At 39.7% G+C, this 12,908-nt stretch overlaps 1 protein-coding gene across 10 annotated transcripts in view; it reads right to left on the bottom strand.

Moving 5' to 3' along the window:
* The window catches only part of TMTC2 (transmembrane O-mannosyltransferase targeting cadherins 2), a 1,049,079-nt gene that overhangs the window by 578,155 nt on the left and 458,016 nt on the right, over window positions 1-12,908 (bottom strand). For all 10 annotated transcript variants that reach the window (XR_009505423.1, XM_059936614.1, XM_059936611.1 and 7 more), the window contains exon 11: window positions 597-711. Coding sequence is in view for 9 of the 10 variants with exons in the window: in XM_059936614.1 (XP_059792597.1) it covers window positions 597-711 (115 nt within the window). In the remaining variant the exon portion in view is untranslated. The remainder of the gene's footprint in view (window positions 1-596; window positions 712-12,908) is intronic.

The following is a 12,908-nucleotide window of genomic DNA, read 5'->3' as shown; positions in this document are numbered from 1 at the left end:
GCTATTATTGTAATTAGCCTTCAAAATAGTCTTTCTGAAAACAGATGCACTAATGGTCTAAAAACATATATTGTTTTAACACGTAGCAACAGTGCTAATTATAGGGCCATTTTGAGAATTTGATAGGCCTTAATTATATTTGTATTTGATAATCCTCTCTACTACCAAGCATAATAAAATGTATCCACATGACCCATTCAATAGAATTAATACAAAAACACAAATATTGAGATGCAGTTGACTAACTGACATAATGTTTTGTCTTGGAAACATTTAATTAGACAGTTACTAATTTCAATTTTGCAATTTTCCTTTTGTATTTTATGGCCAATAATTTTTGAAGGAAAGAGAAAAGGGGCCTGAATAATTTTCAGAGTCCTAAAAGTTCATATACCCTATGACTATGCACATAAACTATAATGAATTAAATAGTCCTGACTGATTTTAACATGGTTAAGCAGCATAATTCACTTTTAGAATATGGAATAAGGTGACATATAAGGGGAATTAGTATAATTGATTTAATTATATTATATTAATTTAGTAATAATAAAGCTACAGTGTTGGTCTTCTCAGTCACAGTAGCAAAAACTAACCTGAGCATGTGGGCAGCATTGAAGACCACATCAAACTCCGTGCTATCCAGTTCAGCCGCTTTTTTTGCCATCTCAGCTGCTTCTATGAGGCGAGCTTCTTCCAGAAGAAATTGACCTGCAAAGCATGAAGTCAAGTGAGCTGAAAATTGGAAAATAATAATCCTGTGAAACAACTAAAGCTGCTATAGAGAAAAACGTAAGAACAGTGGTAAGGGTGATACGAAGCTAAGACTTATGTGTACCGTGCATCTACGTGCTCATTATTTAGTCATATTTTATATACCTTTCCCTTAATTGCAGGGCATCGCAATGTACCTAATCTGGTACACTAACAAATTTTTTTCTTAAAAATGCTCCAAAGACTATTGAAGCAAGAATAAAATGAACAAATTTAAAGATATACTACAGATACGTAAAAATGTTTTTAAAAAGTAAAGCAATATAAAAAAGACTACTGGGGAGATTTTAGTTTTCTGATGGTGAAAGAGTTTGGGGATTAAGGCCCTATATTAGTTCTATTGAATCTACAGCTCGGGTGCAATATATTTCAGTAAGTCACCCATCAACTGGTTTAAACATCAGTTGTTTCACCTATATAAGTCACTATAATCATTATGTTGCATCACTAGTATAAAATTTAATTATTAGCTATAAACCTCCGAGATCCTAAGATGAGAGTTGCTTTGTAGGAAAAAAAGATATATGACAAATATAACTTGAATTGATTTTAATTATTGGTCCTTTAAAACAGTTTTTGTCTCTGATGCACATTCACAAACAGGGCTACCCGTATTAAGATATATTTATTTCTTATATTTAAGTAACACTAAAATTATTGGAAGAACATAGAAAGGTTGGTTTAGCATTAACTTATAGATTGACTAATAAACACGGAAGAATATTAACAAATACAGATTTCTGAGATTACTTTCAGGTCAGCTTTGCAAGGTTAGAATTATTGCAGATAGAGCCACACAATTCTTCAAAACTGTATCTCGAGAATTGTTATATGATGCTATCCCAGAATCACATTGTAAAGGCAAAGAAAACAACATAAAAGTGGGGCCCAATTTTAAGGCTGTAAACATGCAACCAGAGAGGGCAGGCTGCTTTTGCATAGCTAAGGATTTATTAGCAGCAAAAGTAATGATGTTAAGCCTTGTCTGATACAGATAATCAAATGAAAACCAAATCAAGGGAGGACAGAGATATGCAGAAACCACCCATGCAATTGATAGGCTTATAGAATTGTTTTCTATTTATTATTTCTCTTTGCTTTCAGATTCCTGTTTGCTTAAAGTTCAAGACTTTAACAACATGAAAAACAGTTACAAAAATGATTGCAAGTCCTAAGGCATACATGGAAACTGAAAAACTTTAAAAATGGTGGGTCCCTCGCTTACCGTTTATCTACTAAATATTACAAATTGTCTTCTGACCTAAAAGGACCAGTTCTTAAAATACAGGGGAAGTTTTCTGTTTTAAGGATTTATAATAAACCACAACCACTGCTTGTACTTAACCGTTTCTAAACTTCAATCGGTAAAGAGTGGTGCGTAAAGACAGGCCTAGGATTTTAATCCTACTTTCAGACCGGGAGTTGGAGATCCTTCAGTTCTTTCTACAAAAAGTTTTACATCACTTTCTTAGTTTGTCACCTAACATTTGGCGCCTTTCTCAGCTCCCAAAATAAATATAATTGTTGGGTCAGAAAATTATTAAGAAAACAGAGTTGTAAATGGTTATGTTGATAAACAAAAACACACATTACTTATGAAATTCATGTAGACCCTAACCCTACAGACATGTTGATATGAGATACAATTTAAAGTATACGAGGTTTTAAAAAAGTAAAACAAAAATTAGACAATCTGTGGTGTACTGAATAATTAATATCTCCTCACATATATCTTAGTACAGGATACCAGGCTAAACCCATATTTCAGTTAGCTATACTTATTACAGATTAAAAAAAATTAAAACATAATATTAGGACTTCCCTGGTGGCACGGTGGTTAAGAACCTGCCTGCCAATGCAGGAGAAATGGGTTCCATCCCTGGTCCGGGAAGATCCCACACGCCGTGGAGCAACTAAGCCCGTGCACCACAACTACTGAGCCTGTGCGCCACAACTACTGCAGCCACGTGCCTAGAGCCCGTGCTCTGCAACAAGACATCACAATGAGAAGCCTGTGCGCTGCAACAAAGAGTAGCCCCCGCTCGCCACAACTAGAGAAAAGCCTGTGCGCAGCAACGAAGACCCAACGTAGCCAAAAATAAATAGATTGATTTTTAAAAACCATAATATTAATTGCTACCTGTCCTCAAGGCCTATTTAGCTAACTAAATGTATTAATAAATATACTACTTATGTGATATTTAAACAAAGGATAATGTAGGAATTTATTAATTGTTCTTTTTCCTTTTCTAGACAGCTATTAATCCTGAAATGTATTCTGTATTAATAGTAGGAAAATGCAACAATTAGTGGAATAATGAAGGTTATTTTCTTAAAATTTATTACTCCAGATGGTAGAGGGAAAAGGAGATCATATTAGCTCTGGTAAAAAAGAAAGAAGGAAGGGAATGAAATCTATGCTGTCCATACAGAAACACAGACGGACACTGACAAGAAGTCTACGTGATGAAGACAATGATACTCAATGGCCTAAGAGGACAGTTGATATGCAATGTCCAGGGCAAAGCCTTCCAAGGTCTATTAAAGCCGGACACATCTCTGTGTTCATCAACAACAAAAAAAAGAGTAACATTAACTAACTGTGTAAAATCAAATATACAATTTTTCAAATATTTAAAAACATTTCCTTATGGTTTAGGTAAGCTTTGCCACAGAACACAGACTTTGTAAGCAGCTTCCAAGATCACAAAACTACACGGAACACATAATTTCTAGTATTGCAAATGGTGACGGAAAGAATTCCTAAACGATCATTTTCTAACAGGAGGATTCAATCATCATATTAACATTCAGAAAAACAATAACACAGCATATTAGTAAGGTATTTGCATAATTCCCTGCACTCTGTTCTCGACAGGCCATAGATCTCCATAGTCCAGGGTTACTGTTTTGCTATGATAAAGCCATAAAACATTATGGAATGCGAATCATTTCGTATCTCCTTTTAAAGTGAATTTGAAAATCTGAACCAAAGTTGAAAGTACGTTATTATTATGCTACTTATATAGTAATCGTTTGTTTGAAAGAGGGCCCAAAATTGACGGAAAATAGGGCAATAAGCATTTCAAATACATAAAACCAACATAAATAAGGAAACGAAGACATACTAGGTTTCTTCTAAATAATTATCCAAAGAGCCTAAATCGATACGTTGTTGGGGGAATAAGAAACAAACAAACAAACAAAAAGATGACCTTAACTGCTCCTCTTCCACCAGCTTCTTCTATTATTGCTCCCACCAGACCCTGGCTCCAGACTCTGAACTACTTCCGCTTCCCTTAGTGTAAGCTGCTGCTTCACATCCTTATTTGTCCTGAACCCTCAGCCTCTAAGGTTTCTCTGCCTTGTCCCACCCCAAGCTCCAGGCCTGTCTTGCCTACCTCTTGGACATCTTTCATTTTTATGCCCTAAAACATTTCCTTCTTGGTGAATCCTTCTTTGACCACTTTCCAATAGTGGTAGAACTGCTTATGATTTAAGTTCACTGTACTATGATTTACCATCTAAACTAGAGTACTTAAAAGAGTGAAAGAGAATGGTATTGTCAACTGTGCTGGAACGAGGGGGAATAAACCAGAATTGTCCCAGTACCGCTGCCCCACTTACAGCATATGTGACAGGCTGTTGATCTCAATCCTCTTGTCTTGATCACTACTGGGAAGTGAACTGTTTTACGCAATAAGGCACTGAATCAGTTCTAAGAGAAGTGATCAATACCAGCAAGTGAGCCAGAGGCACTCTTCACTGAAGAATATAAAGGTCGACAGTTGCACCCACCAAGACAGAGCCAGATCCTGAAGTTCTGTGGGTAGGAGCTGCTACTGGGGCTCTGAGATTGAGGGTACCTCAGTCTGAGACACAGTTGAGCTAGGACACTGTGAGGCGTGAAAGGTGTTAGAAAAGGAAAGCAAGAAAACTTGAGAAGGGCAGGCACTTTGGAGAGTCCATCCACATTGGTGGATTCTGTAAGACCTGAAAGGTTGCCTTTCCCTGTGGTTCCCCAGCTTTAGGGCACATCACAGTCACCTGGAGGACTTGATAAAACAGAGAGCTAGGTCCCATTCCTAGAATTTCAGATGCGGTGGGTCTGGGGCAGATCCTGTGATTTGCAATTTTAAGAAGTTTCCAACTAAAGCGGATGCTGCCAGCGCCCACAGTTTGAGAACCAGTTGTCTTATGGAACAAGAAAATAAATGTTTTGCACCATACTCGGGACTCCATGTCTGGGATTGGCTACCAGTTAGACTGAACTTTTCTGTAAATCAACTGCATGTGGCATGCCCTTCCTCATATTACAGGCATAATGACCAGGTTACACATACATCTGTAGCTAGAAATACCTATGTGTATGAATAAGATATACTCATTACATATAAGTTTACTCTCTCAAACTCTAAATAAGGAGATTTAAGAGTTTTATCCCTCATTTGCAGACTACATCTCTGAGACATCACTTTTCTTTCAGATATAGTAGACAAACACATTCTTTGTGTTTGATACTTGAGTAGACTTTCAAGTAAAGAAACCACAAAAATTTAAGTAAAATACATTTTATTCTCCGGGGAGTATTGTGCTACTACACTTTATCATTATTTCTTTGGTCTGTAATTTGTCTTACCCAAGTTAATTATTATCATCTTATTTCATTTCTCCAATCAAAGGGAGAAAAAAACAAGATGAGAAACTGTAAAGAAAGAAAGAAAGAAAGAAAGAAAAAAGATGTTTGAATAGGAAAAAACAGAAGAGGATATAAAAAGAGAAAGCATTTTCTAGAGGTCCAGATACAAAGAGTGTAAGTCTCCTCACAGGCTAACATGGGAAAAGGGGAAAAGCAGTCAACAGTTTTGGATTCAACTGTTTCAGCATTAAAGGGATACCATTTCTTCTCTGGACAATTCTCTAACTGAACAATTTAAATTACTTGGTAGATTTTTACCAACATATCAATATGACAAGCCTGTGAAGATCAATCGTTCATTAATTCCTGGATTTAAAAAGCTGTCTGAAAGGTAGAAATCCATAAAATTGTAAGCTGGTCTTAAGCCGTAGGCTCAAATACTGCTTAAAAGTTCTGCATAAAAACTCCCTAGCTTAGTGGACCTGTCATTTCTTACTAAAATACTATGAAAAATTCACTCTTATGATCAATGCTACTAAATTAAGGAGATAAAATGATCTGTAATAAGTGTCATAATGATCCAATTCTCTTTAGTAAAAAATCATTCATATATAGCTTTAAAAATGGTCAAAGGCAAATGAAAATCTTATTTATAAAATAACAGCTAGAACACAGCATTTGCGTTAAAATAGTTCCCCTTAGAGAGGACATCAGATTAGCAAAATGTATCCAGAATTGTCTTACTTCTACTGATACCACCCTGTCTCAAACCGTCTTCTCCCCCGGGATTACAGCAATAACTTCCTAATGGGTCTCCACGCTTCTGCCCTTGGTTCTACAGGGTATTCTCAGCACAGCAGTCAAAGAGATCCTGTCAGATCCCATCATTCTACAGTTGACTCAGGGAAAGTGAAAGTCATTACACTGGACTACACTGCCTGATATGACCAGCACGGGGCTCTCCCCCCAACCTCTACATTGGTTCTCTGACCTCACCTCCTTTGTCTTCTACTACTCTCCCTCTTGGTTACTTAATTATATTAGCCCCTTGCTGTTCATCTAACACACCAGAGTAACAAAGACCCATGCTCCACAGTCTTGCCATTCCCTCTACCTGGAATGCTCTTCCCCCAGATATCACAGTGGCTCACTCTCTTACTTCCTGGCACATGGTGGGGATTTAATACATATTCAATGGCAGGACTGAATTAACTAATCATATTGCTTCATCTTCCAGAGCAAGCTAGAACCTAGTTAGCCCAGGTCACCAGGCACTTGCCTATCCATAGCCTCTCACCTCACAGTGATTTTTAGGCAGGACTGCAGTGAATGGCCACACATGCTGGGCACTGCACAATTCTCAAGGGTGCCATTCACAATGATGTCTCTATGAATGTGTCTCTTGGACTTGAGCAACATGGTGGCCGTGGCCATGGTTTTAGAGCTTTGAATTTCCCTCGGAATACAACAAATGATCCAGACATCAATTATACCTTCAGAGATATCTTAATTCCAGAACAGTTCAAACTACCTAAGGTGGCTAAAATTTATTATATTCCATTGTACTATGGAATCACTTGAACGGTTTGGGAAAAGAAGAAACTGTAGGTTAAAGTATCCAACCCAAGATATGTACATTGTGTCTTGTATAAACAAGATATGGGGGATATGAAGATAAGTGCAACATTTTTTTTTTTTTTTTTATATTTTATTTATTTATTTATTTATTTATGGCTGTGTTTGGGTCTTCGTTTCTGTGCGAGGACTTTCTCCAGTTGCGGCAAGTGGGGGCCATTCTTCATCGCGGTGTGCGGGCCTCTCACTATCGCGGCCTCTCTTGTTGCGGAGCACAGGCTCCAGACGCGCAGGCTCAGTAATTGTGGCTCACGGGCCCAGTCGCTCCGCGGCATGTGGGATCCTCCCAGACCAGGGCGCGAACCCGTGTCCCCTGCATTGGCAGGCAGATTCTCAACCACTGCGCCACCAGGGAAGCCCGATAAGTGCAACATTTATCCTTGGAATAGTTCCCATCTAGCAGAGGAAAGAGGAGATTATGGAGATAGTTTAACTAGTTTAACTATAAAACAGATATAAATTTGAAAAGGGAGGTGTGCAAGGTATCAAGCTAAGTGCATCATTTCTGGATGGAGGTGGATTGTTTGGCTTTGTTCAACTTATAATCAAAGTTAAATATACATAAAGGGCACAAGTAAGTGAATTTTTACAAAGCGACTATGGTCATATATTCAGAAGCCAGATCAGGAAAAAGAATATTAGTCGTATCCAGAAGCAATTATCTATACCTGAGGGCTTTTTCCAAAGATTCAGATGACTGGAACAAGGAAAAAGCCATAGTGGAAGGATTTGGGCAGATGCTTTTGGTGACATCTAATGATAACAAGAAGAGTGGGTAAAGTGGAGCTGAGGTGAGCCCTTCATGGGCTGTTTCTATTAGGGGAGGTGAGTAATGCATTCCTGGTAAGACAGCATGGGTGATAACCCAATGGTCAGGATTTAGACGAGCTGTTGAAAAGAGAGTCTGCTGAAGACAGGCTACTTGTTAATGTGTGCTCATTATGCCTGGGAGAAGTAAAATTATGGAGGAGAATCTTCTCTCTTGCTTCTCGGAAGGGAAGCTTGCTGAATGTCTGAGTGAGGCATGCTCTCACTCTTCAAACCAATCTCTCTCCCCTGCCCTTCTATGAGTTTTGTTGCTTTATGTTTTTGTGCGTTGGCCGCCTGAGTTAATAAAAGCTCTGGTTTACTGAGACAGACTCAGTGTGATAAATGTGCCACAGTTACTGGCTAAGAAAACAGGCGGGCCGGGGAAACAAGGAAAAGGACGCCCAGTAGCTCAATCTGGACTGCTCACTTTGAGGCTGGAAGGCCCTGGATCTGTCCGTAAGATCCAGGGACATGGATGAGGCCAAGAATTTGCCCTGAATTGGACAGGTGGCATGAAAGGTGTCCAGTACAAAGGAGAGTAGAAGAACAGCAGGCCAGGGCTCTGTGCTCACCTGAAAAGGAGGTCAGGAAGGTTAGCATTGCTTTATTGCATTTATTTCTCCCCTGACTCTTTCCAGAAGGGTTATGAAACTGATGGAGTTATGAAGACTGTCAGATGGGGAATGGGAATTAGTGGGGAGCAAGGAGGAGAAGAGAGGAGACTGGGGAGGAGTTGAAGAGCTCAGAGAGAGCGGAGGAGCGGGGGAAGGGGCACGGAGGGGGAAGCAACCCAATCCCACTATAAGTTTAAGTAATACACAGATTCAATAGAGATCAAGTGTGCTTCATCAAGAATGAGACGTTCATGCTAAGACTTGAAACAATCTGAGTTTCATCACCTAAAGATGAAGAGAAAGACATAACTAAATGAGGGGTACAACCTAATCAAAGACAGAGGTAAGCAGCCTCACTTTGTTCTGGGATATTGTGTAACCTGAGACAAAGCAGCCGTAAGGACAGAGATGAGGCAGACAGAGGACTCAAACGCAGACACCGAAGTCACTACAGAAAGGAACATGCCGCTGAGACTAAGTTAAGGCAGGCGGTAATGAGAATGGAGAGAGGTGGTCAAAGAGCTTACATCCTCTTCCTAAGAAGAGCTCAGAGTCTTCTCACAGTGCTCCACACCATCTCTAAGGTCTTTGTGGAGGTATTCACTTACAGATGCATCCACGAAGGCACGGAGGAGTCAATGGCAGGGTACACGAACGTACCTTTGGGAACAACTGTTTTAATTAAGCAGAGGCAGAATGCAAACAAGAATCTCCCAAGTGCATTCGGTCACTAAATCAAATAGCTAAGACTGGAAAAACAGTCTCTGTCTCTTTCTTCCCCACCCTTTCTTTCCCTGTTCCCAATTACTTGTAACTTATAATCTTCTTTCTTCTTATAAGCAATTATTCCCTTTCTCTCTGGTCCTGTCTGCACGTTGACAGGTAAGGATTTAGTCTTTTTCTTAATTCCTAGGTTTTTATTCTGTCTCCTCTTCCCCTAATTTCTGTCCCTCGTTTATATATCTTATTCAAAAATGTTTCTATACAATTCATTCATTCCAGGACATTAGTATGGTTTCCACTATAATTTTAAAAGAATAAATGGCCATTATTACAATTTACTGAGCATTTATTACATGCTAGTTATTTTATGAAATTGTAAGTGAATCCTCACAACTTGAGGTAGTAGCAATCATCTCCAGACTGAGAAACTGAGCAGCAGAGAGGCTAGCGGAAGGCGGAACATGCTCAAGGAGATACTCAGCAGTAGGGCTGGGTGTGCCTCATTCCAAAATCCATGATCTGCCGTCCAAAATCCAGTGCATTTTCTGTGCCCTAATCCAAAACTTAATTCAGTTCTCGTCATCTTGCTTTTATAGCTTTTTGAGTCCTATACAAAATCTTCAAAAGAATATATGTAAATTGTTGCTATGGTCTGAATGTCTGTGCCTTCCTCCCATTCATATGCTGAAATCCTAACCCCCAAAGTGATGGTATGTGGAAGTGGGGCCTTTGAGAGGTGCTTAGCTCGTGAGGGTGGGACCCTCATGAATGGGATCAGTGCCCACATAAAGGAGACCTCGGAGAGCTCCCTTTTCCCTTCCACCACAGGAGAACACAGAGAGAAGATGGCTGTAAATGAGGAAGCAGGCCTCACCAGCACCAAATCAACCTGAGCATGATCTTGGGCCTTTCAGCCTCTAGTGAGGAATAAATTTCTGTTGTTCATAAGCCATGTAGTTTATGGTATTTTGTTATAGAAGCCCTAGTGGACTAAGACAAGAACTTAGGGGCTTCCCTGGTGGCGCAGTGGTTGAGAATCTGCCTGCCAATGCAGGGGACACGGGTTCGAGCCCTGGTCTGGGAAGATCCCACATGCCGCGGAGCAACTAGGCCCGTGAGCCACAACTACTGAGCCTGCACGTCTGGAGCCTGTGCTCCGCAACAAGAGAGGCCACGATAGTGAGAGGCCCACGCACCGCGATGAAGAGTGGCCCCCATTTGCCGCAACTGGAGAAAGTCCTCGCACAGAAACAAAGACCCAACACAGCCATAAATAAATAAATAAATAAATTTATAAAAAAAAAAAAAGACAAGAACTTAACTGTATCTTTTTCTTAGCAAAACAAGATTTAGTCACAAATGATTTAAACAAGGTAGATTCTATTCCCATGCAAAAAATGGAAGCAGAGATAAGAAAAGGAAAGAGTAAAACCAACTGAAAGCCAGTCTATCCTCCCTTAGTCATTCTTTTATTGAACAAAATATTGACTGACCACCCTCTTTGTGTGAGGTATTGTGTTCAGTGCTGGAGAAAGGCCACCTGGTTATTTTCAAGATTCTCTGGTTTTGAGCCTCAGGTTCCTCACTTTTTAAACAAGGATAACCTCACTGTGTTATCAGAAGGAACAAACAAGGCAGCATGAATAAAACTGCCCAGGGTGGGGGTTGGTGCCTTGCCTCCTGTCTTTTCTTTTCACTCCCCTCTACTTAAGCTCCTTCCCTCCATCTGCCCCTTTCAGGCTCTTTCCCTGCCTTGATGACCTCAAGCTGCCCTTCCTTCCTGAGGCTTTCAAGTACATGATTATGAGAGCTCCGTGGGTTTCTCCACCAGCAGTCCTCCAAAATCTCAGCATTCTGGATCTGTGTCACCTTTGAAGACCCACCAGGCTCATATTTCCTAAGAGTGAATCTTTGAAAGCACCAGGCAAACCATAAAAATATCATGGGCTGGAGATCAGACAAGGTTCAAATCCTTGCTCTTCCAAGTTACTCTGCGTAAGGGCCTTCGATATGTCACTTACACTCTTGATACCTTAAATCTTGCATCTGTAAAACAGGGATAACGTTATTTTAATCTAACAGGGTTAGATTACTGGAGTGACAAACCGTGCATAAAAGCACCCAGCACTGGGTCAGAAATGTAACTGTTTGACACTGAGATTCCATAATAAGAGTACGAGCGTTAATGGATACATATGTGCCTGGCATGACACCAAGCACTTTCCTTTATGTAAATTCTGAAAACTCTGGAGTCAGTCCACGCCATATTACTTGAATTGATTTAATCATTCTAGTACTGTGAAGCATCTTATAATCCTTGTGTATTTCATAACAATAGTATGCATTTCTTCTTTGAAATATAATAAATATAATAAAACTTGGTAGGTGCTATGGTCTAAATGTTGAAATCTTAACTCCCAAGGTGAGGGTATTAGTAGGTAGGGCCTTTGGATGGTGATTAGGTCATGAGGGCTCTGAGATTTGTGTTCTCATAAAAGAGGCCTCAGAGAGCTCCCTCATTTCTTCCACCGTGCAAGTATACAAGGGGAAATCTGCAACCCAGAAGAGGGCCCTCACCGGACCATGCTGGCACCCTGATCTCAGAATTCCAGCTTCCAGAACTGTGAGAAATAAATTTCTGTTGTTTATAAGCCACTCAGTCTGTGGTATTTTGTTACAGCAGCCTGAATGGACTAAGACAGTGAGCCAGACCTCTGTCATTTTGGAATCTCAGAAGCATGGTATTATGAGCATCTTCCATACGGGGAAATGGGAGCGCTGAGAGGTAAAGACATTTGCTTACAGCTGTACTACTAACAAGGGGCCATTTGTATGACAATGGTGCCAGGCTGCGGGATGCCTGATTGCTATCACCACAATGAGTTGGATTTTAAATGTGTTTTATGAAAAATGCTTATAAAGCTCAAGTATACACTGCATAGGGGTTATAGATTGATATACTATGTACTTAATATATTAAGAGTTTTAGTTGTACTATGAAAACTAAAATTTTATACAAAGTGTTCATATTTTCTTTTTTTAAAAATTAATTAATTTATTTATTTATGGCTGTGTCGGGTCTTCATTTCTGTGCGAGGGCTTTCTCTAGTTGTGGTAAGCGGGGGCCACTCTTCATCGCCGTGCGCGGGCCTCTCACTATTGCGGCCTCTCTTGTTGCGGAGCATAGGCTCCAGACGCGCAGGCTCAGTAGTTGTGGCTCATGGGCCCAGTTGCTCCACGGCATGTGGCATCTTCCCAGACCAGGGCTTGAACACGTGTCCCCTGCATTGGCAGGCAGATTCTCAACCACTGCGCCAACAGGGAAGCCCCAAAGTGTTCATATTTTAAGTAGTATTTTATATTATACTTTCTATAAAAGGTTATTGGAAATGAAATTTAAAAGGCCAATAAGTAGTAGATTCAAAATAATAAATATTATATGTATACAAAATTCTTACTTATTCTGCTTCCTCAAAAGAAAATTCAGATAGAACCAAGAATGGAATATTCATCATAAATGCATGAATTCCATAAAGACTTCTCCCTCTTATTTTCAAGTCTTTTATGGCTTCAGAATAAAAAGGTAAAAAACAACAGAAGAACAAAGACCACCTCATCATTCACTAAAGCTTGGACCTTAAATGAGTTGTCCATGTTTGACAAGATAAATAGAAATAGTCTTCTACCTCTAAATGTCCCGAATGATAATAAAA

The sequence above is a fragment of the Balaenoptera ricei genome, chromosome 10 (genome assembly GCF_028023285.1).
Source record: "Balaenoptera ricei isolate mBalRic1 chromosome 10, mBalRic1.hap2, whole genome shotgun sequence".
In the NCBI taxonomy this organism is placed as follows: Eukaryota; Metazoa; Chordata; class Mammalia; order Artiodactyla; family Balaenopteridae; genus Balaenoptera; species Balaenoptera ricei.
Note: the sequence above shows the minus strand (reverse complement) of the source record. Positions and strands in the feature narration are given on the sequence as shown.